Genomic DNA, 25,139 nt, shown 5'->3' with positions numbered 1-25,139 from the left:
CTGAGCGCTCTCGTGACAGGGGGATTCTCCAAACCTGGGGGAAGTTCGTGCAGGAGATTACGAGCCAGACGCAGCACAGCCAGCTCCTGGCAGCGCTGCAGTGCAAGAAAACGGAGCCCACCCCCTCCTGCCTAGGAGGGCAGTGGTGAAATCACCAGAGGGATTTATTTGCTGGAAAGGGCCAGCACAGGAATCTTTGAAGGAGCAGCTGATCCGTGTAACCATGGACAGTTTTGCAAAGGCTCCTCGGAGACCGCGGGCAGACAAATCCGTGCTCTGGGGGCGCGGAAAGGAGCCTGCCCTGCCCTGCCCTGCCCTGCCCTGCCCCGCCTGCAGAGTCGGGGCAGCACCGGGGGCTCAGCCCCGAGCAGGGACACCGGGGGGCTCCTGGCAGCTCCTGCTGCGGGCCCGGGACACCCTCGTTGGGAACGGGCTCCGTTACCGACCGGGGCTCGGAGCAGCCCCGTTACCGAGCCCACCGCGGGCCGGCCACCGCAGGCTGGCTGGGGACAGGGGAGAGGTGGTCATCGCTCAGGTAAGGCCTGCGGGGCTGGGGGGCTCAGCTGCCACAGCGATCGCTTCCCTGTTAGCTCAGATCCTTTTATCTCTGAGTTTATTACAGAATATCCTGAGCTGGAAGGGACTCACGAGGACCACCAAGTTCAACTCTGAAGTGAACGGCCCACCTCGGTATTATTAGCACCGTGCTCAACCAACTACAGCACATCAGAAACACACCCACCCTTTTCCTCATGCTTTTCCTGTATCTATTACTCCAAACCAGGAGTTGTAACTCTTTCCATACCAAGCCCATTTATATTGTTATGCAGATCCCTCCTGGTGCTGTTGCTAGGCTACCACAACGATGCAGTAACACTTGGTTTTGTTTTCCTGCAGGTCATGTCGGTTCTTCAAGATCTTCACCTGCACTATGTGCAGGCCTGTCAAAATTTGAGCCAGCCTGAAAACCCCTTCATTGCTCCTGTGCTTCAAGAAGCTAATAAAAATGATGACATGTAAGGAGATAACAAACGCTGTGTTTCAGATGCTTCTGAAAGCCTTAAACGGGGTAGCGGGATGAGGAATTGAAAAATGAGAAAGTTCATGCAGTTTCAGGCTTAAACACAAATCAAATTTAACGTTTACTGCTGAAGTTCTGGTTTGAATCATCTTGACATCATCTTGGCAGAAGTTTGTAGCTATATATCCTTTCTGGGCAGCTTTACAAGCAGTGAAATAAAAAAAAAAAGTGAAAAATGTACAGGATGGTGCCTTTCTGTCCCTTAAAGAAGCCAAACCCAGTGTCTAGTCATCCTAACTCCCTTCTTTGTTTCTCACTCCTGTTTAAAAAGCCTCAGCTGCATCCAGTTGCCTTCCAGATGGTCATGCTTCCCTGAGCTGTCTCTAAATCCTGCCAAGCTATTGACCACACAAATTCTCTCTCATTAAGGGGCTGGGTACTGCTTCCTCTGGAAGGTACTGGATGGTGCTGGGGTCAAAGTTAATTGTCCTTTGGGGGAAAAAAACGTGAGAAAATGAAATTGTTTGCGTTAGGTTTTGATCCCAAGGGCAGGATAAAGTAAATAAAGGAAAGGGTGCAAGTAAAAGGAAGATGATGAGGTAACCTCTGAGATAATCTTTATTTCCATCTGCCATCCCCTCATCTTGGTTATTTCTGATTTCTGTGCAAGTGTGGCCTTGCAGCTGAGCAGTGCTTTCAGAAAGGGCAGTGCTGAGCTACAGCTTCAATCTCCTTCTCTGTCACGGTGTTACCAAAGCCAGTGGCAAGTGCACCAGTGCGGGCAGCCGCGGGCACACCTCTTATCTGGAGAGAGAATTTATTTCTCTCTATCATTTTACTTCTCCCATGTGCTTACCTTTTTATGTTACTGTAGAAGTTCAAAAGGAATCACATTAAAATTAGCTGGAAATAATCATCTGGTGCCTGTGCTGAGAGTTACAGATGACGATCTTGGAGTTCTTGTCTCTGTCTTAGGCCAAGCTGCCTTTGTCACAGGTAAGGTTTTTCCCTGTGTGTTTGCCATTGCTGTGTTAATATAAGAAAACATGATCAGTCTTGATTTCAGCCTTAGTTCATCTTTATTTCTTTTTGTTCAGAGATCAGTTCAATGTAGATATGCATCTGTCACATTCCTTATTCTTCATCTTTTTCAGGTTTGGATCTTGCCTATAATGTATTGACTGATGCTGGAGCAAAGACCATGGCAACATTCCTCCAGGTGCCAAGAGATATTCACCTTTCAGCAACTTGGAATTTATTTGTCTGTAGTAATATTTATATGTGGTGTACTGGGAACAAGAATGAGCTGGCTTGGCAAAATTCCAATAATTTTGATTATCACATCCCAATCCATCCTTCTAGAACCTCAGATTGTATTCTCTGTGGAGATTTTTAATTTCTCGTTGAAGACCTTTGGATATTTGGCTGGAGTGTCCTGAGAAAAGAATGATGTAATAAACTATGAGGCTTTTAGGCTCACAGTTCAATTCAACAAAGGGGGTAATGGTTGTGTCAAGTGTGCCAGGGCCTTTGTTTCAGCTATTTTATAATCTCTGTTAACCTTTTTATAGGCTTAAACATAGGGAACAATAATGCAGCCTTTTTGTCACTGTAAGCACTGGGGTACAGGTGGAAAATAGTGAGTTGTCACCCTGCGCCTGTGTTCCTAGAGTGTGAGGGGCACTGTTACGTTCACAAAATGCCTGAATTTGTGTATCTGAGCTTGACCATCTGCCTTGTTTGGTCATGCTGAGCACAGGATTCCTGGGTGGTTCCTGAGGCCCTGTGAGGGCCCTCCCCACAACAGGCTTTGTGCCTTGCCCTCATGACCTGACATAATTTGGCATTCTTTAATCACTTCTCCAAGTGATTGCCTGAGCTGCCTGAAATGCTGCAAAGGGCAGAGTTTGGGATCTCCTTTTTGGAAAATAAGCTGTGCTTTAGAAAAAACTCTCATTGCTTTCTGCTTTGTTTGTTCCCAAGGAAAAGTCCACTCTGAGGTACCTGAACCTGATGTTCAATGACATAGGTGCAAGTGGAGCAGAGCTGATAGCAGGAGCACTCCATGTGAGTATTTGCCTGGGAGATTTAGACAATGGCATCTCCTTTGATCTTTCTGCTTTTGATGACCAGTACTGGCTGTCCTGCCAACACCAGAGCTGGCTGAAAGGGGCCTCTGTCTTTGCTCCATTCAGCATGTTGCTGTGTCACAGGGATTGCCTGTTTTCCCAAGGCACACTTCAGAAATCAGATTTCACACAAGAGAAAGTTGCACTGTGCTGCCATTAACACTTAATTATCTATAAAAACACGTAATTGTCTATAAAAAGCACAACTATTGCAGCTGGGTTTTTCTGTGTGAGAAATGCTATGCTGTAGGATATATGATGACATAATTTTTTCCCTTTTTTTTTCCCAAAAAAATTAGATTAAATTTGCCTGTACTTTGACATCAATATTTGTCTTGATTCAAGATGTCTGAGACATGTTTTCAAAACTTTGCCTTACGGCAGCACCACAAAACCAAGTTTGTTATTTTTAATGTGGTTTCCCAAGGAAATGAAGCTTGTGTGTAAGATTTGTTGTGTTTGTGAAGGGAGACTCACATGAGCTCTTTCTTCCTCCTTCACATCTTTGAACCCTGAACTGATTTCAACTAAATTTGACAGGCCTCCAAAACACTAAGGCTGTGCAGTAGATGTACAGGGCTGGGCTCATACAAGGCTTACCAGATTTAAATCAGTATTGATGCTATTTGCATCTCAGATGCCAATTTAGGCAGAAATATTTGCCTGGATTATTTTAATGAGTGTGATGAAATTAATGAATTTGGAAGAAACAAAAGTTTCCAAATACTGGAGTTTTGCTTGGAGACTCTCCTGTGTTTGATGCCACTGAGGGGAACCTGAGCCAAGAGCTGAGCTAGTATTATCACTTAGATACAATTCTTCTGGAAGTTTGTTTTGTCTCTGTGTGACAACCAGGAGAATTCACATTAAAAAAAAAAAAAAAAAAGATAGTGTTGTTTTTCAGACCATCTTAAAGGATTTTTTTTCTTTTTTTAATTTTGTCTAGAGGAATGAAAGTCTTGTGCACCTGAGAATGACTGGAAACAAAATAGGAAACCAAGGTGGAATGTTCTTTGCTTCAATGCTAAAAATTAATTCAACCTTAGAGAAGTTGGATCTTGGAGACTGTGATGTGGTAAGTAACCCAGTAAAATTATCAGCAATAAGACATTAGTCTTTCAAGGGTATTACAAGGGTCCTGCAGTGCTTAATTAGGGGGAAATGCCATCTGTTGTCGTTGATTTTGTGACAGCCAGAGGTAACACTATATATAATATTGCAACATGTGCTTGGAAAGACACATTGCATAAAGCACCTGTGAAGTCAGAACTGGGGATATTTTAGAGCCACTGTGTCTCTCCAGGAATTCGAGTGCTTGGCTTGCAAATTTTCTGAGTTGTTTTTCTGCTGTTCCTTTCTGTTAAGCTTTTTCTGCTGTTCCTTTCTGTTAAGCTAAGTCCTGTATAATTCATGTTGAAGAATGGACTTCTCATTCCCCAGAGAATCTTTTCCTTCTAAAGTGTGCAGTGCCTGTAACACCTGAAGGTCACCCATCCCATTGCTCTGCTGTGCCTCTCAGAGCTTGACCCATGAAGGGCATAAGCACAGCAGTGCTGAATTGAGTAGAAAAGCACCCATTTACTCTTGGACAATGTGGTTCCTCCTAGAGCTGGGCACTGAAACTTCTTACACAGAGCACAGGGAGACTTGGGAAGCTGTGCATCACTTTTAGAAGGCTACATTTGCCTCCTGGAAATTCGGAATTTGCTTCTAAGCCAGAAGGGGAACACCCCTCAGAAAATGTGATGGTGTTAGGAATACATGAACAAGGAAAGTGTAGGCAGTGTAGGATTTATTCAAAAGCTTAGCATGTGTGTGCTTGGTAGGGAGTTGATAGAGAGTTGGTTTAAAATGAAATGGCTTTGGGTACAGACCAGCCTAATTGAAAAGTAGCACAAATATAAAATAGAGGGCAAATTAGGAGGAATTTTTTTTTAAAAAGTCTAGATTTGCCTGATTCATACTAAATATGAATTTACCTAGTGGATAAATGTTAGGGGAACTCACATAAGCTGATTTTGCCTCATAAACCAGGGAAATCAAAATACAGGATCAAATGAATGTACAAGTATTTTTGAGATCCATTATTTTTGCTTTTTATTTTCTGAGTTGCCATGTCATTTGTACTACTTAGTCTAATTTCACTCTGCTATTCCACAGGCAGTTGGCATTGGTATTATCAGAAAATCTGTTACAAGTCTGTAAACAGTTGCCTACTGTACTCTCATCCCTCCAGAGTACATGAAGGCAGAAATAATAGTAATGGTAATTTGGTAGCTTAATTTATACACTGAACAGGTTTCTCTAAATAGTTTATTTCTTTTTTATTCCCAGGGCCTGCAGTGTCTGATAGCAATAGCCATAGCCCTGACTCAGAACAAATCTCTCAAAGCAATAAACCTAAATCGTCCTTTGCTGTCCAACCAACAGGTATGTGAGTGACTGTGCAGTCAGCTCAGAGAGAGGGGCATAAGTCAAGTCAGTACTGATGTATTTATGGACATCTGAACTACACAACTCTCCAGATTTCCTTACAAACTGGAGAAAATGGTTGCAGGAATATTATTTTTCTCTTTCCAAGTTTTGTGCAGTCACTGACTGCCCCTGTTTAACTAGAAGGTTACATTCAAAAAATTTTCTTTGTTGGTACATTCATTAAATAATGGGCTAGTGGAGAGGGATTGGTATTGGAGAACCAAGTACTCCTTCTGTTGTTACAACATGGAGTCTCCTGCATTGTTCAGCAAACTGAGGGAGCAATACTGTGTAGCAGGAAATGAGAGGGAGCACAAAGGATGCTGTTTGCCTGAGCCTACAGAAGAAAGACCCTGCAGCAGTACCCCACATTCTCTGGGCTGGGTGGTTTTGCTGTCTCATCCTGTGCATGGCTGGTGCTGCTCAGGTCTTGGCTGCAGAGCTGGGTGGAGGTGAATTCACCTGCCTGGCAGTAGTTCTCAAGTGTCTGGGACAGGATCAGTGTTTTCCTGATGTCAGGAATGAAATTAAACTGTCATGAAGGCCAGATCCTCCTCAATTCCCAAAGGTAAATTTAACAGTTTGTACAGATTTTAGTTGTTTCTCTTTCAAGGCAGGGCCTGATCTGCCTAACCCCAGCCTTGGAAGTCAGTTTAAACTACTGCTATTGATAATGCAGTAAGGACCTGGTCTGGACCTGCCAGAGACTCTATTTGTCATTGTTTCCACCTTCAGCTCTATCATCTTCTGAGGCTTCTGGTTTTTTTCTTTATTTTTGACTCACAGTATTCACTCAGTTATTTTCTTAACTAAACATGACAACTTCAAACAAACTTCCTTTGCCTTAGAGTGGTTGGACATATTTTTTCCCATAGCAGTCCTGCTTCTTTTGCATAGAATTAACAGAATCGTTAAGGTTGAAAAAGATCTCCAAGATCAAGTAAAAACTTTCACCAATTCCTTCTCGTATGAAAGAATTAGCATCATGACAAAATACTTTCAAATGTTAGCAAAGACTGACTCAAACATTCAGTTTTTTAAGAGCAGTAATGGGGAGGGAAACTGATTAGACATAATTAAACATTGACGCTTCACGGATATTTGCAGGGATGTAGGTAATACTGTAAATCTGCAAATATCTCTGTAGTATTTTTCTTTTTTTTTTCATTTTTAGCTTTATCATAAGATGTTGTTTTGTGATTATTTTTCTACAGTATACAAAATAGAACACTACTGATGACCAGATCTTGCAGTTAGTTGTGTATCTGCCTCCTACTGAAGCAAGACTGTATCTTATCCTAAAGACCAGATTAATAAAATGGAGTGTATGTTTTTAGGAAGAGACCACAGTTCATATAGCTCGGATGTTGAGGAGTAACTCTTCTCTTCTGGAACTACACTTGGGCAAGCATGAAATGAAAAACTTTGGTGTAGAGCGACTGTGTGAGGCCCTGTATGAAAACTCCAGCCTGAGATACCTTGACCTTAGCTGGTGAGAATGATTAAACATGACACAGCCCTGACTAACATTAGTAACTCATTTTCTTGGCAACTTTAAAAAAACCCAAAAATTAAAAATATGCATCTCTCTTTCAGTAATAACATAACCTGTGATGGTGTGAAATTTTTGGGAGAGCTACTAAAAAGGAACCAAACCCTGGAGATCCTGGATCTTAATGCAAACCGAATAGAAGATGTTGGAGCCATTTACCTGAGTGAGGCCTTGCTTACATGGAACAGGACTCTGCAGGCGTAAGTATTTGCACAGATTCCCCAGAGACTGCAGGTAAGAAACCTGGACTTTGCAGTGGCTGAAATGGCATCAAAGCTCTGAGCCTTGATGTTGATCAAAACAGGAAAGTCAGGAAGTTTCAAATGTTTTGGCCAATTTTTCCTTCTTGGGGAAAAAAACCCCATGAGTGAGAGATTGGGTAGGATTTCTTTGCTAAGCATAGGTGTCTGCTGCCATGTGAGATGCCCCAAGACCTGTGAGATACCCTGGGGTGCTGGAGGTGAGTGCCAGGTCTGCTCAGAGCCCTCCCAGCCTTCACAGTCACCCTAAGAGGGTGAGGGGAAAGGCAATTGATCTGTTAGTTCTTTCCACATCTCTGAAGTGCAGGTCCCTGTGGCGCACAAACGAAAACAAGAGCTGTAGGTCTTCAGAATTTTGAGATAATCAGATTCCACGCTGGGATAAGGCACTATATTTGTTGGTTCTGATCTTCAACACTTAAGAAAATCCTCTGTTTAAGTTCGCTTCAGGTGAACCCAGAAGAGCTGTAATCTCTTCATCAGGGTGTCTTTTGCAGCCGCGGTAAACCCCTGCCGGCAGGATGTAAAAGCCGATCAAAGGTGTTACCTGAAGCCATTAGTTTTAAGTAGCAGACTGAGGAGGTGGCGGCCGCGAGGTGCCTCTGAAAGCCTTGCAGGTTCATATTTTATATTCACTAATATAAAAATAACTGCCATTCCACAAAGATCAAAGCTTAGTCTGGATAAACGCCAAGGTTTGGGCTTCAAAGCAGACTAGAGATGAGACCTGGCCACCATGCAGCAAAGTCACTGACACTGAAGAGCTCAGTAGTGAACAACCTGGCTGCATGAGTCATGGAAGTGCCTTGAGAAACAGAATAGGCCAACTGCCTTTGGCCACTTGATATTAGAGTAGGACTGGCCTTGATACAAATAAATGTTATTAATAAAAATATTATTACTGTTATATATAATTATTAATATATAATACATGTAATATCATTATATATAATATTATTGTATAATAAAATATTATTAATATATATATGTAATAATAAGACTAAATAATAGTTAAATTCTTATTTTTAACTAAGAGATGGGAGTTCCATGGTTTGGCACACATTTTCCCTGTTTTCTAGGTTGTCCATAGTAAGCAACAATATAACTGGCAAAGGACTTGTAGCTCTTGCACACACAATGCAATTCAACACGCAACTTTCCCATATTTACATCTGGGGGAACAAATTTGATAGAAGCACCTGTGTGGTAAGTGTTTGGTTCTGAACTCGCCTGAGAAGGTTGGGGTTTGTTTGTTCTAATTTGTCTTTCCACTGTTGGGAAGACTTCAGCAATAAGAAGACACCTGATTTATATGGTCTTTTTTTATTGTGGTTATAATATGGTGGAGCTGGAATGAGACTCCCTGGAGCTCTGCACCCTGAAGGGACTAAGTGCCACGTGGTATCCTGCAGAGCCTTCACCGCAGTCCAAAGCAGTACCACGTGTCATATTCCTGGTTTTATTTGTTCCAGGAATTCTCGGAGCTGATCGAGATGGGCCGCCTGCAGCTGGGCTGCACCGACGTGGCTCCCTACAAGGTGGACGGGAAGGTTTTCCTGGCAGAGCTGTCCCACGGGCTGGCCAAGCACCGCTACTGGGCCCCGCGCTGCGCCACCGTGGCCCCCGGCGCCGCCAACGCCAGCCTGGACATTGTCGCTGTCTCGGAGTATTTGTGAGTGAGGCTGCACCCCAGGGCACTCCTGTGCCTGAGCTTTCCCTACTGTTTCTAGTAAAATAGGTTATATCAGTATCAGACTTGCTGCACGTTGTTTCTTTGGGGTTTGAGCCTAGGAGGAATCTAAACCAGCTTGAAATGGCAACAGAGAGAAAATACTGAAAAAATTACCTTGAAATTCATTACTAAATAATGCCCCATCTATTAAGAGTCTGTAACTATGAAAAGATTCACACCCAGGCAGAGCACACTGACAAAAGTAACACCCAGGACTGCTGCTGGGCAGCAGTTCAGGTATCCTGCAGAGTCAGATTCCCGCTGAAGTTGAGAGCTCTGGGTAAATCCATTTGTTAGCACTGCTCTCCATGTACTCTCTCCTTTTCCTTAATAATTGCATCCTTTTGATCTTCTTCCAATAGTGACTTTTTTAAAACCAAGGTAAGTGAACTTAAGCATTAAGCCACAGCCATGCTAGAACTTAAAGCTGGTGACCCCAGTTTGCTGGGATATACATGGAATTTTGATTAAATTGTAGCACATGTTTCTTGTAGTACAAATGGAAACCACCACCAAACCTGCTGCCATCATTTCTTCTCATCTCATGAAAACTGCCTAAAAACATTTCTATAATGATAGCCCTCTGGCAATTCCTACACACGAGTAAGACAACATATGCATGTAATGGTAGTTAAACATTGTTTAATGGTTTGGATACAGATTTTGTGTGTTTGGGAATCACTCTGCTTGTTTCCTTTTTCCATTCACTCTGCTCATCCCTGCAGAAGTGACTTAATTTATGCTGCTAAACAGAAAAAGTCACCAAACAGGACAGCAGAGGTTTGCTCCAAGCCTTTCATTAATGCAATCCTCTGCCCCTCTAAATGTGCCTGTTAAATATTAGCATGAAGTGCCAGAATGATCTGTGACTGTACGTACCAGATCAAAGCATGAGGGGAAAAAGGTAAGAAAGTTATTTCAGTAAAAATAGCTGGGAAGCAGCAATGTAACTGCTGCTATTCTGACTCTGTACTATCACTGTGGTAGTGTAGGAACAGGAAGACATTTGGAAACTCTTCTGCAGCTGAAATGACCAGGGCAGTTGCAAGAGCTGGTGGAGGTTTGTTGTTGTTTGGTTGTCGTTGTTGTTCTGTCATTGTCCCCACCCCCAAACACAACTTATTCAGGCTCTGGCGCTCCAAGAGCCCCTGGTATCCTGAGAGGACTTAGAGCTAAGCCCAGGGCAGGTATGTTTGTTCTGCACACCTGCACAGGGCCCTCCCAGCCTGCAGTCACTGTGTTGAGCACAAAGTCCATACATCACCCTGTGAACACCCAGCTCTAGAGAGGAGCTTATATTTTAACTCTTGTTCAACAGGAAGGATGGAGCAATGAAAACGAAAGTTGGGGATACACTGAATGTGGTGGTTTGAGAAGAATCTGCACACTACGAACATTCCTAAATTTTGAAATAATTAGGTAAGCCTGTGTTGGTGCTTTTCTGAGTGCTGCTGCTCTGGATCACTGCAGGCTACACTCTGATAGTCTCAGTACTGACACACTGGTGACAGAATTTCTTGCCAGAAAAACCACTGCAAGATTCAGACAGGTATTTTTTCAGTGTATCTTTCTTTCCCTTGTCAGGTATATGAAGTTCAGGCTAATTCAATGCTCAAATTAAGTCTTAATTTACTTGTAGGAATGACATTTGTTAATCTGAGGTGGTCACAGGTACCCAACTTCACCAACAGCAGTATTTTGTTTTTAGTGATGTGGTAAGATGGCAGCACTATCATAGATCAAGGATAAATGGCATCTACTTTCAAAAGTGCTGGTGTATGTGTTTGAAGTACTTGCACTCTATCTGAACCCCTGTTTAACAGCTACTTGTTCTGCCCATAAAGCACTCTCCATTATTGACAATATCCATAGAAACAGTTCATGTGTTACAGTTTTCTCTGATACTCCTTTTTAAGAAAGGGCTGCAGAGTAATTCCTACCAAATTCTGTATAAACAGCTTCCTGCAAACAAAGACAATTATTTGTGCAAAACCCTGTATTGCTTAAAGAGGCCTGTGCCAGACTTTTACTGCTTCCTTTCTCTGACCTTGAAATTCTTAGAAGATGCATCTTGTGTTCTTTGGAATGAGAGAATTTACATAGGCTAGAAATTTTTTGCCATGTCCTTCTGAGTTATTCTAGTAGCTAAAGCAAGCATAATCCTGCCCTGAAAACCATTTTTTCAGCTTTTAGACCTCACTGTACCTTACTGAAAGGCAGCATTTTTGCCCCTATTTTAGAGGAGAGGCAAATGACTGATCCAGCAGGGCAGGGGTGCAGCAGAGGTCCCCCAAATCCTACCATGTCCTTGTGCCAGGGTGGTGACAGGGGTTGTGTCTGATTGGTTCCCTCCTGCTTTTGTTGCTACCCCTTGCAGTTATGAACAGGAGACACAAGGTGAGGGAAAATTACAAAACAAGTTTATTAAAGTCTAACATAAAACACTTCAGGCTAAATATGTACAACTCCCTCCCTTCCCAAGGGATTATAAAATTGAGAGTTGAGGTATATACAAATAACAGAGAAAAAATTGTATATACATGACAGATACTTTAAAAATAATTTAACCAAAAAAATCAGTTATTAGTCCTTATCTGAACTTAATTCTGCAAGGCTTATTGAGCCTCTCCAGGATCACAGCCTTGAAATCCTTCATGTGGAACTTGTCTGTACTTGAAAATTGTTTTGTAGCACATGATTTCAGAAAGGTTGTCATGCTTTGTGCCCACTTAGAGGCACGAATTTAGAAGTAAATGTGATACAAGGAGCTAATCTCACCTAACTACTTCCAAACAGTCAATTCAGAGATTTAGAGATGCAGATAAGCTATTCAGGCAAAACTTGCACCAACCTCAGTGCAAAATTGCCTGAAACAGCAGTGTGACAAATCATGTCATTTTCTCTGTATTACTCTTAATAGAATTATTGAAATTCCTTCTTTTCTTTTCTTTTGAAAGGACATGTATGCCTAAAAAGATTCCATGCTCTCCCATATTAATCCCTTACAGAAATTACCAGTACTGTTATAAGCCTTGTACTTCAAAATGAATCCAGAATCCTTAAGCCTAGGACTTAGATGTGCAGCTGATTTCCATGCATCTATTGGCAAAAGGTACAGTCCAGACCTACAGCCTGAACACACCTACAAATATATATATTTATTTATTTAAAATCTATATTCTAGTAAATGAATACAGTTGGCAGAGATCATACCTCAGCAGCTGAGATATCTTCATGAAAGATGAGGATAAAAATCAAGATTCTCAGATGGGGACTCAAGAGTGCAGGTCACTAAATTATTGCTCCAAGACAAAACTACAAGCCTGTGTATTCTATTAAGAAAGGTTAAAATTGTTGTCTTGTAAAAAATAATGAATATCTTCTTGTCTATAAAGAAAACTAAATGACTAATAAAGCAACTGTTACTGTTATAAGTATCTAAACAAATCCTGTATAAATCTAAGCACTGTATTTTTTAAAAAAGTCTGAAATCTAAGAATACAGTAATAAGCTATAATTTTAGAAATATAAAAACAGTCCAAACAAACACTGTTATGGAATGCATTTTCTATGTAGGAATGTATTTATTGTTTAGGTTTCTTTCCAGAGCTAGTTCTCTCTCCTGGTCGTTTATCCTGGCTATGTTTACCTTGAGCTGCTTTTCCTCGGGTACCAGCAGCATATCATCAGTTTGTCTTCCAAAGCTGCTCAAATATGGAAGTTGTATGATGTTTTCTTTCTCAGTATTCATGACTAAACCTGTGTCTATCCCAAGATTTCTGCTCTACTTTCAGAGAGAGACAGTAAAGAGGAAGCTTAGTACACGCTACACACAGTCAAGATCCCGATTTTGTGGTTCTTCAGTCTTAAATGGCAAGGCTGAGGAATCCCTTGGGGGCTACACCAACAACAGAAGCTGAAAGAGACAAGAGGGGAGACAAAGGGAAATGCCAAAAAAAAAAAAAAATCAGAGAACTTAATCCTTTGTCTTTTGCCAGCTTTATGAACATCAGCTGTTCATAAGCGTAGCGGGATAGACAAGCAGAGAAATTAAAGGCCCAGCAATAATTAGGTCCAGTGGGGACAGTGTGAGAGATTCCTGTATTAGGGATGTTCCTGTTGAACATGGCTGTACTCCTGCTGTCCATGGTAGGCTTCATCAGCAAATCTACCATATATTAAAGCATAAAATGTGACCAAGCAGCAGGTTAGAGATGTACCAAATACTAAAATGATCAACACAAAGCAGCAAAAGGTCTATTACTTGACAAATACAAACATGTAGGAAGAGAAAAAAAAATTATAGTCACACTCAGGAGTCAAGGGACCATTTTCAGACTCTTTAAATGAAATCCTCCAGGAAATTTTTCACAAGTCTGTTTAATTAAGGTGCAGATTAATTATTACTCCATGTAGAACAGAATCAGTTAAGAGGTATCTTCTATGCTCTTCTATTTATCAGTGTCTGGACACAAGGCATCGGTGGAAATAAATGCTAGCACCAAGTAAATAACCAACAAAGGACAGCTTTAAATGCATTGTTGGTACAGTATCATGACTGTTTCATTATTGTTTGATGATTACATAAATAATGCTTACAATTGTTAATGGCACAAACTGGCACAATGGAGTAGAAAAGTACTTCTATTGTCATCTAGTCTTTTATGACCCTACCAAGACATTAAAATGTTGCTTTTTAAATATGTCTGTTGCTAGTAATAAAACCTATCTTTACATGGGCCTTGCTAGGTACCAGTTTTGTGCAGTTACTGTGGACAAGTGACATGAGAGGTAAAGCAATACACAAAAACTTCAATTAGAACAAATCAGTTAAACTCTAACAATTCCTTGCCTGGAAGAACATCAATCTGCTCTGTTGTATTATTCTTTAATGCCCCCTCATGTAGTGTTCACTTATTATTTTCACAGTGAAGGGCAGGGTTTATTTCCTCTTTTGTACTTCCTCTCTAGCACAAGAAGCAGCACTACAGCAAAGAAAGGATTACGAAGCTCTGATTCATGCCTCACTAATTAACTCACTGCATCTTTCCGTCTCATCTACAGCATGCATGTCCCAGCTCCCCTTTTGTTGCTATTTGTGCCAAACCCAGGATGTTTCAGGGATGTGAAAAATAACTCTGGGACAAGATACAACAATGCTGGATTCACTTAAACAAACAAACAAAGGCAACCTGTTGGAAAGAAGACCCAGTAGTATCTATGCCATTAGGACCCTCCAACTTGCCACACTACAGACAAAAATTAACGCTCCTTTACTTTCCTTGTCAGGAAAATACACCCAAACCTTTCTTTCCCTCTGGTCAGGCTTCCCCTGAAGATGGCACTTCTGGCAGCCAGCAGCAAACCTATGCAAGCACCTCAGCAGAGCACTGACCACTCATCATGCACCATTCGAACACCTTGGAGTGCAGGCTTACTAATACATCCAAATTATGATTTCCCTCTACACCTCTGGGTTGATCTTCCTAAACTATCAAATATGGCTTAAAACATCTGTTCTCAAATGGCATTGTGACACATCAAATCAGCAGGAACATGGGAAGAGAACTCCAAAATACATTAACATATGTAACAGAGAATTCTTAAGGCAGGTGTTGCTGGAAAGGAATCATCTCCTGGAAATCAGTGTTAATCACAAACAGAAATTTGATTGTAGATTAGCACAATTCAGCACTGCACAATGGAAATGCCTTACAGGTGTCTTTACACAGAGGAAAACAAAGAACAAGTCCAATTCAGAGAGCATGACTGGTTGTTTGATTGTGTTCATCTTACCAAACATTTCCAAGTTCACTACCAAACTACCTGGATAGCTCTGCACTGCTCTGTCAGTACAACTGCTGCAGGAAAATAAACTGAGGTTCTGAATATCCAGTCACAGCAGATCTCAGTAATGTTTCTGATGAAGGGGACTGGCTCCCTGTCACAGGGAGCAGCATCTGATGGTCTTCAGTCCCAATGGGGAGAGGAAGAGCTAAAGACATCTCAGAGGGTTTCACATCTATGGACTCCGATAATGGACTTTTCTGACTCTGAATGGATTCTTGTTCATTGAAAGAATTATCAAGTGCAGTAGAATCAGGGGGAGTTTCAGGTCCTGTGGAAACAAACAAACAAAAAAAAACAACAAAACCCCAGAAAGAAATGTTCAAAAGCTTGTGCACAAATTCTGCAAATTCCCTTTCCAAAGACTGTCAGAGCCAACACCTGGTGTGTCACAGGCTGCCTGGGCAGCTGGGATATTGGTGCTTCCATGTGCTGCAAAGCCAGACCAGCTGTAAGTACAATGTCAGCACTGGGAATCACATCTGCTGCTGCTTGTAGTGTGACAACTGGAAGGATGATGCATTCCAACCTGATCTCTACTTGGCATGGTACAGAAGATAACAAACCCTTAACATCACAGTGAACAAAGGATCTATGGAATCATGAAAGTTTCCTTGAGATTTTCCACCCCAGAAAGTCTCAGAAGCAGAGCCACATCCAAGCATCCTCCTTTAAATGAGATAGCAGAGTACGAAGTATCATCTGTCTGTAAACTTCTTTGGAAGACAACATTTGTTAACTTCATTCCAGCCAGCCAGATTTTACCCAGTCACTTGAAAAATTACTTTCTATTCAGAACTGAAATGCCTGTTAGCAGGTTCCTTGCTGCCTTCCTGCTGGAATGCAGCCGGCCACTGCTCTTGGATGGCTCTCTGATAAAGCCACATTGGGTATCTGACCCTTCCTCTACCAAAGCATGCTCCAAAGCCTATTACTTCAGTGCTGAGGCACTTGTGGCTGCCTGCTGTCTCTCCATGAGAGCTGGCCTGCCTTGGCAGCTCTCCCAGCTCACCCCTCCAGCTCTGCCAGGTGCTCTCCACACTCAGTGCTGCTCTGCCCTCACCACTGCCTTCCTGCTGCACTGGGGCCTTTCTAAATTCAAAGCTGTCTCTGCATATGGCTCATTTTCTCACCCTCTCCCTCCCAATCCAGATGTACACAGACACCAATTATTCCCTTTTCCATATGATAGGAGCAAGAGATTTATGGTCAATACACAAGGATGGACAGAGGACGAGGAGTATGGAGCCAGTGTTGAACAAGGCTGGATACAGATGCTTTTGGCCCTAAAAACAACTACTATCCAAAATTCTTTTGTTTTCTAATTTCAGGCCTGGATGAGCAAGAAGATTTATTCAGCATGGCAGGCAAAAGAGCTGATGTGGTTTCTTAACCTTTCTTTGCACAAGGAACTCACCTGTGTGAACTTTTGTTTTGTGCTTCTTAAGATTTTTTATATCTGTGTAAGAATTTCCACACATTTCACAGATAAATGGTCTTTCACCTGAAAAAAATTGGTTTGGCAGTGAGAACAATCTTGGTGTTGAAAAAAATACAGTTAGAGACATAGGATAACAGATTTCAACGTTCTATTTTGAAATACAACTTTGTAACTCTTATTTTGTCTGTCTCTCTATTCAGAATAAAATTATTTCCAGAATAATAGTTTAAAACAAAGCAACAAGACCCAAACATTTTAAGTAAAACCTCCATCATACATCAATACCTACGCTGTGGCACAGATACTACTCTGAAAAAGGCAATTAAACAAAATTAATGAATATTTTCTTTACATTATGTTAACCCAGAGATAAATAAATTAAGAAACTGTTCTACTTTCAAGTACAGCCCAATACAGTGTATTTTAAAGGAAAAAGAGTAAAAGTAGATTATAATTTATAGTGCAGGAAGCAGCTTGTCTGAAAACTGACCTGTATGGGACCGAAAATGTTTATTGAGCTCTCCAGAGGAAATAAAACTCTTTTCACAAATGCCACAGATATATGGCTTCTCTCCTAAAGGAAACAAGAGCACGCTGTTATTTCAATATACAAACCAGAATACACACCAAGAACAACTAAAACGAAACAGAGATAACATCCAACGGGAGAAAGCGCTCCCTAAACCGGAATCAAATATACAAAAGCACGAGCAGGGAGCTGGATGACAACTCCCAATGCGGATTCCCGAGACATTCCCCCTCTCCAGCCCCGCCAGCGCCCGCAGCGCTCCGTGCCCCGTACCTGTGTGCTTGCGGGAGTGCGTGATGAGCGAGCTGGACACGGCGAAGGCTTTGCCGCAGCTGTCACACACGTAGGGCTTCTCGCCCGTGTGCCGCCGCACGTGGTAGGTCAGCGTGCTGGCCTGGGCGAAGCGCTGCCCGCAGCGGTCGCACACGTACGGCTTCTCCCCGCTGTGCTTCCTGCAACAACGCGCCCCAGTCACCCTCGGGCACGGGCAGCAGCAGCCACGGCTGAGGAACTGGACTCAGGGAGCGCTGGATGCCCAGAGCTCCTCCTGCTACTGCTCTGGGGTACAGCAAAGAGGTACAGCTGAGTCTGGTGGGAAACTCGCGGCCTGGTCCCTCTGGGATCGGCACATCCGTGATTTCCAGGGCAGCTGAGCTGAACCACAGGCCCTGCACAGGTGATGTGCACCGTGGGAACTCAGCGTGCTTTGCACTCTAGGGTACTGAAATATAGGATGATGATTCCTAACATGGGAATAGCATTCCCGCTCCTGCCAAAAATGCCAAAAGCCCCACACAGACAGAAGTGAGAACGTCTCTCACTTCCCACCATGGAACTCTCTCCTCTCTGGTGCTACAAGCAGTTTAAAACAAGGACACCAGACCCAGCCTGTACCATTCACCCAGCACAAGTCTCCTCCCTAATGAGCAAGTACATCCATGCAATTTTTCCATTAGGCACTGTGAGAGAAGTCCCATGGGAAAAGGAGTAGCAATGCCACAATCACGTGAATGTGTAACTCTTGCTCACACCGGAGTAAATGTTTCTATTTAAATAAACCCAAGGATAAGCATTTGCAGGATCTCACTTGTGCCTACCTGGCATGGATCTTCAGGTTGCTCGAGGTTGCAAACTGCAGGTTGCAGACATCACATTTGTAAGGCTTCTCCTCTCCATGGTGCATCCGGCTGTGGAACACCAGCTGGCACTTCTGGGCAAAGCCTTTGTCGCACAGTTCACACTTGTATGGCTTCTCCCCTGGTGAAAGACAACACCCTTGTGCTCTCTATTTACATAAGAAAGCTTTGCAATCCATGACCTGACCAAAGATCAGGAGTATGTTCTAATGCTTCTTACAAATAACATCTTGGAACATCCTGTAATCAGTCCACTGAAGAGGAACGTGATAGAACACAGACCATAACAGGACTATTTTTTAACACATTATGTTTGGGTAAAAAGCAAAAGTAATAATGTTTTTAATAGTGCCACCTTCTCCACATTATTTTAAGAATGCTGCTACTTCAGTTTCAGACTCGTTGCTGGTTATGTCTGTTCACCATTCTGAATATTTAAAATGAACAAATCATCTGCATTTTCTTGCTTGTCTAACAGCAACAGGTCTTCAACATACAGTCTAGTGCTCCCTAATTTCTCATCAGTGTCTGCTGCAGAATGTTACAGGTACTTCTCTGACTATCCATGTTCTCTTAGTGGTGAACTCTCTCCTGTAAGGGCTTGTGCAACTCTGCATTTCTATGAAGTATAAAAATGCCTTTTTCTGCCACTCTGTGGCAGTGCACAATCAAACCTCATGAATAAATAATGTACATAAGAACTTCAAAAGTAAAAGTATTAGACATCTAGCATGCCATTTAGCAACCAACACCATGGAATTTCCTCCCCACTCTTGCAAAAATTCCCAGGACAATACCCTCAAAGGTACAAAGTACAGCTGACATTCCTCCCAGCACTGTCCCTGAATTCTGCAGTCAAGCTCCACCTCATGGGTGAATCTTTGGTTAGACCCTGGCTGACAGCATTTGAAACTCTCTCCCTAGGTCACAGGAAGAGCAAGGTGTTCTCCTGCAGCTGTTCCACATCTCCTTCCTCTTCACAGCTTCCTGGGAAAAAGCTCCACTGTGACCTCTGCTCAGAGCTTTGCAACATACAGAACATATGGAAAGACAAGCACAGGACTTCTCCCCTGCATCTTCCTAGGCTCCAGCAATTTGTTGCTCATCATCATTTTAAGTCAGACATGCTGGATTAAATTGTTTCAGTGTTCCTATGTGATTTCTCTTGGATGCTTGATATAACCCAAGCTCCTGGTAATGTTACTGAATGCAGAGATCATAACACCATCACACCTTTCAGCTGCACATCTACTAAATAAAATCCCAAGCGTTGTAATAATTCAGCCAACCTTCCTACCTTTTTTTGAAGACCCTATAGGATAAGTTATAAGGCGGATTTTTTTCCCCACTCTTGTTCTCATATATTATGTTTTAAAGTTTAAAAAAAAGCAACAGGAGTTCTAGTATCAAGTACAGCTTGCTTTTCATGCTCTACTGACAGTAGTTTTTGGCCACTCCACAGAGCTGAAGGACAGCCAGTTCTCCTGAGTCTTTCCAGAAATTGAGATGCTCAGACAAATCAAAATGCTCAGACTAATACAGTCCTCTCTAGCTATTGAAAGTACAAACTATGATTTTGTACTGAAAAATGCTGAAACATTTCATGTTATCAGGATACTGGCACCACCCCTGCATGCACAGCGACAGCAGACAACATTTCAAGAGGAAGAAGTCAGAATCTTTCCAGTTCTGCACTCCCAGGCTGTGTGTGACCCCAGGCCTCCACAGCCCACGAGACACTGAAGCCAGTGGCTTACCTGTGTGAGTTCTTACATGCGTTTTCAGCTGATTGCACTGGGTGAAGGCCTTCCCACAGAGCTGGCACACGTAGGGCTTCACCCCCTTGTGTATCCTCATGTGCCGACGGAGGCTGCTCGCTTCGGAGAACACCTTCCCACAGGTGTTGCACACTGGCTTGGCCTTGGAGAACTTCTGGTCCAGCTCCTCTCCCGAGCTCTCCAGCTGGTAAGTGCCCTTGTCAGCGGCTATGTTGGACATGCAGTGCTCCTTCAGGGCACAGCTCTGCTGAGGCTTTCCCCGTTTCTGTTTGGCTGCCATGGTCTGGGCCAGGATATCCTGTGCCGCCAGTGTTTCGCTCTCCACCACTGCTGCCAGCTGCAGCTCAGAGTTATCACTGCCCTGGGCAGCCTGTTCTGTTATGTGGGTGGCCAGCTTATTGGCATCTAAAAACATCTCAAAGGATGTGTTCCCGGCCACTTCGTTCTCATATTGTAGGGATTTATTCTCCATGCTTTTGGGGGGACTGAAATTCTTCTTTCGCTTTTTGGGTTGAGGTGATTTCTTTTCTAGAGCTGCCTTCTTTGCCTGTGGTTGAACCAGCTCTGCAGCAGCAGCAGCAGCAGCATCTTCCTTCTCCTCCCGATTATTGTAATCTCGGAGAGTCAGGAGGCAAGTCTGCTGATTCATTTCAACATTCCCAGTGATACTGGATGTCTCTGTGGAAGAGGGATTAGCAATGAAAGCAAAGTCCTCCATCTTGATCTTGCATTTAGTGACCACTTCTTCTACTTTGAGATAGTCAGCAGCCTGGTGAATCTCTTTAACATTCCAGCTGCAAAGAAACAGAACTTGGGTGAAACATTCTGGATAAAGCAAACATTTGTTCTGCACCGACTGTATGTCACACGGACACAGAGCTGCAGAAGAGTTATACTGCCAGAAAATGTAACTTTGAGAACATACAGCAACATTTAATTTCTCCGTGCTGTAGTGCCACAAGGCTCTAGAATGTCAATTATTTCTGAACTGAAGGTCCGTGTCTAGTGAGGTCTGCAGACCCTCAAACTGAGGATTTTATTTTAGTCACATGCCTCTTGTCGAATTTTAAGTTAAAAGTCAACTTGTAAGGTGATGAAGCCAGATGTGGGCTTGTTGGTCCAAACAGCTCAGAAATAACAGCATGAAGAGATAAAACACTGGAAAATAAAATACATAAAATACCATTTCATAAACATTCTGGCCAAAGTCTCAGGTAATTCCCTAGCAGTGCATTCACCTCAGCACTTCTGCAGCAGGTATTAATCTTGTTTTATAAAACGATTTGTAAACAGTCTTAATTCTGTATTAGCTGCACACAGACATCACTAACACCAAGGAAGTCCTCATTTAAACCACTACACTCTATTTTTCAGTTCCTGCCACACGGGCAGGATGGTTTAGGAAAAAATGATAGGGAAAAGGTGGCAACACATACCATGAGTGCATTTATGGATTTACAGCACTTTGAAGAGAAATTAATGGTAAACAAACTCATTCTAACAATCTATTACACAGTAAATGTAATTGAACAATGAACAACTTGCCACAGTTACTCTCCATATGAACGCAACTGTTTCAGGATCTTGTACCATGGGAGTGCTGGGTTCAAAGTACCCTCCTGGGGTACCCATGCACCCACTGCCTCTGAGGACAACACACCTTGCAGGCAGCTGCAGCTGCCCCAAAGGGACACAGGACAACATGACAGGTGTCACCTGTAGCCAAATAGTTCTCTCTGGGCAAGAACGGTACTTTCACCTTCCTCCTCCTGCAGAGATCCACCTGCTCAGAAAATCCAGAAACTCTCCTGCTGCAGTTCCAGATGGACATCAAGAACTCTGCACAATTCTGCTCTTTTGTAATTGGCAAAGCACCAATCACTAACTTCAGCTCTGCTGCTGATACAGTTTGTAGCTAATTAAAAAAAAATACTCTGCATCTATGCACTTAAAATTATCGAGCATGAGTTTCCACACTTCAGTAGAAATGAAGAGTGTTTAAGCCTGCATTTGACATCAGACATTGAGAAAGAAGTAAGAATCCTGGACTTGGTACTTCTAAGTAGCCACACCTCCCTAATGAGAGATAAAATCTCTTTCACTGAGAAAAAAGCACTGCAAAGAAAAAAACACCCTCACTGTATGTGAAGCAGCACAACAGGCACAAAACCAATGCAGTAATGAGGGGACACACTTTTCTGTGACTCCTTTTGGGCAATGTAATATAAAATTTAAAGTAATAGATCATGCAAATTTAAAAATTGTGCCTATCCTCATCCATCCCTCAGACTTTAGTCTCTACCACATTCACAGTTCCTGGGTGCTTTTAAAAAAAGAACTACTGTAATTCACCTCCAGACACACACTTGTCCTTCCCTCTCCTGGTAATCATGCACGACGTTTAATCTCTCCCAACCCAGACAGAAACAGCAGGAGACTGAAACTATCAATTAGTGAAATATCAGACAGCACATCTTTATTTTCGCACTCACATGTCCCGGGGTATTTTAAAGCATACAGATGAACTTCAAGTTGTCAATATGTATCACATCCACTGCTACTTGTTTCTCCACAGCTTATTATGAAAGATCCAGTTCTGCCTTACCACAAAGTTTATTTCCCTATTCCCTTTCCCCCTTTAATAGTGCGTTACCTGTCAAGGTTTAAGTTTCCTGTATAAATAAATTCCAGGAGCTTTTGGAATCCATCAGCTTTCACTTGAGTCTGATCCAACACAACGTTGTTGTCAGATGCATCTCTGTAAAAGGCCCCGAAGTACTCGCTGAAGGAGGCAAGCACATTCCTGTGTGCTTTGAACTGGAATTCCCCGATGACCACGGTACAGTCGCAGAGGAATCCAGCCTCTCGCTGCTTGTTCAGCCTCTCCAGCAGGTGCTCACAGTGATGGGAATACTGCATTTTGAGAACGCGCTGCAGCCGCTTTCTGATCTGCGAAAGAAAAAAAAAAAAAAAAAAAAAAAAAAAATCAATTTACATGCAAGATTTTACTTTTTTTCTCTCCTTAACAGAGTTAATGATTACAGAGCAGTCGAAGTCCGACCCTGCCCGTGCTCACTCAGGACAGTCTGGCAGCGGTGCGAGGGACAGCGCGATGCTGGCTGCTGCTCGACCCGGGGCGCTGCGATGCAGCGGCGGAGCGCGGGGGCGCGGGCGGAGGCCGTGCGCTCCCGGGCCCCTGGGATTAGCCCGGCTAAGCCCGGGACCTGTCACACCGTGTCACACCCGGGCTCAGGGAGCGGCCTGAGGCTCGGAACGCGCGTCTCGGACCGGGCAGCGCTCAGCCCGCGGGGCGGCCGCTCCTGGGCACCGGCACCGGGGGTCGGGCGCGGTCGCCACTCGGTGCGGGCGCGGCCCCCGGGCCCGGGGTTTGGGTCGCCTCGGCAGCGAACGGGGCGCGGAAGCCGCAGCCCCGCGGCGCCCCCGGCCCAGCCCTGACGCCGGACGGGACGGAGCCCGCAGCGCCCTCCCCGCCCCGCCGCTCCCGGCCCGGCCCCGCCGGGGCTCCGCCGCCCCGCGTCCCCCCGCGTCCCCCCGGCGCCGCCAGCCCGGCCCGGCCCGGCCCGAGCGCCGCGGCCCCCGCGCACCTGCGGAGGGGAGAGAGAGGCGAGCGCTGCGCTCAGGCCGCCATGTCCCGGTGACGCCGCCGCCGCTTCCGGGACGCGAGTTCCGGCCTCCGCGCCGGGGGCGGCTTGGGAAATTGGGGAATAAAACGGGTTTAATGTTCCTGCCGTGCCGCGCCGCGGCTTTAATTAAAATAACTCGGGCAAGGGGGTTGAAAAGCTGAGAATAGTGCCGCGGCCCGGCAGAAAGCGAAATAAAAAGTCGGCCGGCGTCGTGTTTCCGCCCGGTTTCGAACCGGGGACCTTTCGCGTGTTAGGCGAACGTGATAACCACTACACTACGGAAACACCACTGCGGTCGGTTGCTCCAGCTACTTCCCTAATGCCCTCCCGCCCCGTCTGTCTCCGCTGTCCCACCCTGCCTGTCCCCGCTGTCCCTTCCGCGACCTCCGCGTCCCCTCCTGCCCCGCACCGCGCCCGGACCCCGCGCTCGGGCGGGACCTGCACCCCACGGACACCCCCGAACGCCCCCGGAGCCCGCATCCTCCCCCTGCCTCCTGTCCCCTTGCAGCGCCGGCAGGTCACCCCCTCCAGGGGGGGCCATGCGCTCCCCACGCACACCAGGAATGACAGCGTCGGTGGGAACGAGAAACTTCAAGGAGAAAGGGAATGTTTGGCACTGCTGGCAGGGCAGGGCAGGGATGAAGCAGCGCACAGGAGAGCTGGGAGCTGGACACGGAGCGTGTGACACCCGTCAGCGTCTGCTCCGCAGGCCTCTCGCTACAGCCGGAGTTGGAGAATGGGGAAGTGACTAATCCTCCTGGATTTTCTAGCGCACTAGGAACTAAAATAACATATCTTGGCAGGAGCCACAGAAGGGAATGTGGTTTTGCCACTCTTTGCAAAGGGAAACATGAGCCAAACTCCAACCAGTGGAAAGATACAACCTATAACATTTTCCAAGATGCTGAAGTTGCCTCGATTGTGACAGGTCAAATGCATTCCCAGAATTTTTTTCAAAACAAAACACATAATTGAAGTGTACACATTCCCAATGTCCTTTACCTGAGACATCCCCAAAATATCTTGACCAAAGATGCTGGTGAGATGCCAGAGATGCTGGTGTTGCCACAGAGACGTGGCAAAGTGCTTATCCAATACCACTGTATTTTGTTTGATTCCTGTACTTATCAATAAAAGCATGGGATTGTCATGTCCTGGGGAGATGGGAGGCTGTGGGAAGAAATGGCAGGGGTCTCCCTTGAGCAGGCTGCTGTGCCAGCTCTGTGTGTCAGTCCAGGCTGTGCTCTCACTCTGGCTCCAGTCTCAGCACAGGCTGTGTGACAGACTCCAATCACGGTGTCACCCACAGAGACAATCAGTGACAGCAATCTCTGAAGGCTGCTGCTTTCCCCCTGGTATTTTCCAGTTTGACCTGGACAGCTGTGGGCTTACAATTCATGTAACATGGATTCTGAAAGTGGCACTTCACAAGTCACAGGAGCTGAGGAGCTGCTTGTACAAGGCATTAAAGAAATACAATGTTATGTGTGCCTCAGGCATTGGGAAGGGATGGCTAAAAATCCCAGTGATGTGGAAAAAACTTTCCACATTCCATGACATTATAGTTCAGAATCAGGGGTTTAATTGTCTTAAAA

General features: G+C 44.2%; 2 protein-coding genes and 1 non-coding gene across 6 annotated transcripts; 1 reads left to right on the top strand and 2 right to left on the bottom strand.

Annotated features, from left to right (window-relative positions):
- On the top strand, nucleotides 1-19,885 carry LRRC34 (leucine rich repeat containing 34). 3 transcript variants are annotated; one of them, XM_039556840.1, is made up of 13 exons: nucleotides 1-535; nucleotides 898-1,016; nucleotides 1,896-2,017; nucleotides 2,176-2,240; nucleotides 3,005-3,088; nucleotides 4,097-4,225; nucleotides 5,485-5,580; nucleotides 6,963-7,117; nucleotides 7,222-7,377; nucleotides 8,517-8,643; nucleotides 8,910-9,109; nucleotides 10,488-10,588; nucleotides 19,047-19,885. In XM_039556840.1, the coding sequence occupies exons 1-12, from the start codon at nucleotides 224-226 to the stop codon at nucleotides 10,540-10,542; spliced, it is 1,620 nt and encodes a 539-aa protein (XP_039412774.1). In that variant the 5' UTR covers nucleotides 1-223; the 3' UTR covers nucleotides 10,543-10,588; nucleotides 19,047-19,885. The 3 variants fall into 3 exon arrangements, with proteins under 3 accessions (XP_039412774.1, XP_019140226.2, XP_019140225.1); XM_019284680.2 differs by lacking the exon at nucleotides 19,047-19,885 and adding an exon at nucleotides 623-690 and having other exon boundaries at nucleotides 446-535; nucleotides 10,488-13,136; XM_019284681.3 differs by lacking the exon at nucleotides 19,047-19,885 and having other exon boundaries at nucleotides 10,488-13,136.
- Nucleotides 11,568-23,569, bottom strand: MYNN (myoneurin). Of its 2 annotated transcripts, none has more exons than XM_039556839.1 (8): nucleotides 23,506-23,569; nucleotides 22,554-22,849; nucleotides 19,880-20,694; nucleotides 18,084-18,243; nucleotides 17,260-17,438; nucleotides 16,948-17,031; nucleotides 16,434-16,520; nucleotides 11,568-15,287 (listed from the first exon to the last, which is right to left on the bottom strand). In XM_039556839.1, exons 2-8 carry the CDS (start codon nucleotides 22,817-22,819, stop codon nucleotides 15,019-15,021), a joined length of 1,860 nt encoding a protein of 619 aa, XP_039412773.1. In that variant the 5' UTR covers nucleotides 22,820-22,849; nucleotides 23,506-23,569; the 3' UTR covers nucleotides 11,568-15,018. The 2 variants fall into 2 exon arrangements, with proteins under 2 accessions (XP_039412773.1, XP_010395705.1); XM_010397403.4 differs by lacking the exon at nucleotides 23,506-23,569 and adding an exon at nucleotides 22,977-23,021.
- Nucleotides 23,570-23,756: 187 nt separating this feature from the next.
- On the bottom strand, nucleotides 23,757-23,829 carry TRNAV-AAC. The gene has a single exon. It is a non-coding gene; the product is annotated as a tRNA-Val (tRNA).
- Nucleotides 23,830-25,139: the final 1,310 nt, after the last annotated feature.

Source organism: Corvus cornix, chromosome 9 (genome assembly GCF_000738735.6).
Source record: "Corvus cornix cornix isolate S_Up_H32 chromosome 9, ASM73873v5, whole genome shotgun sequence".
Taxonomy (NCBI): Eukaryota; Metazoa; Chordata; class Aves; order Passeriformes; family Corvidae; genus Corvus; species Corvus cornix.
This window is presented reverse-complemented; position numbering and strand designations above follow the sequence as displayed.

Excerpts from the sequence above, each read along its gene's own strand:
- LRRC34 (XM_039556840.1), top strand. The coding sequence starts at position 224 with ATGGACAGTTTTGCAAAGGCTCCTCGGAGACCGCGGGCAGACAAATCC. Across the intron at positions 2,018-2,175 it reads CCAAGCTGCCTTTGTCACAG|GTTTGGATCTTGCCTATAAT; the intron begins GTAAGGTTTTTC and ends CATCTTTTTCAG. Across the intron at positions 5,581-6,962 it reads CTTTGCTGTCCAACCAACAG|GAAGAGACCACAGTTCATAT; the intron begins GTATGTGAGTGA and ends GTATGTTTTTAG.
- MYNN (XM_039556839.1), bottom strand. The coding sequence starts at position 22,819 with ATGCAGTATTCCCATCACTGTGAGCACCTGCTGGAGAGGCTGAACAAG. Across the intron at positions 20,695-22,553 it reads GGAAACTTAAACCTTGACAG|CTGGAATGTTAAAGAGATTC; the intron begins GTAACGCACTAT and ends GTTTCTTTGCAG. Across the intron at positions 17,439-18,083 it reads AACCTGAAGATCCATGCCAG|GAAGCACAGCGGGGAGAAGC; the intron begins GTAGGCACAAGT and ends GCGTTGTTGCAG.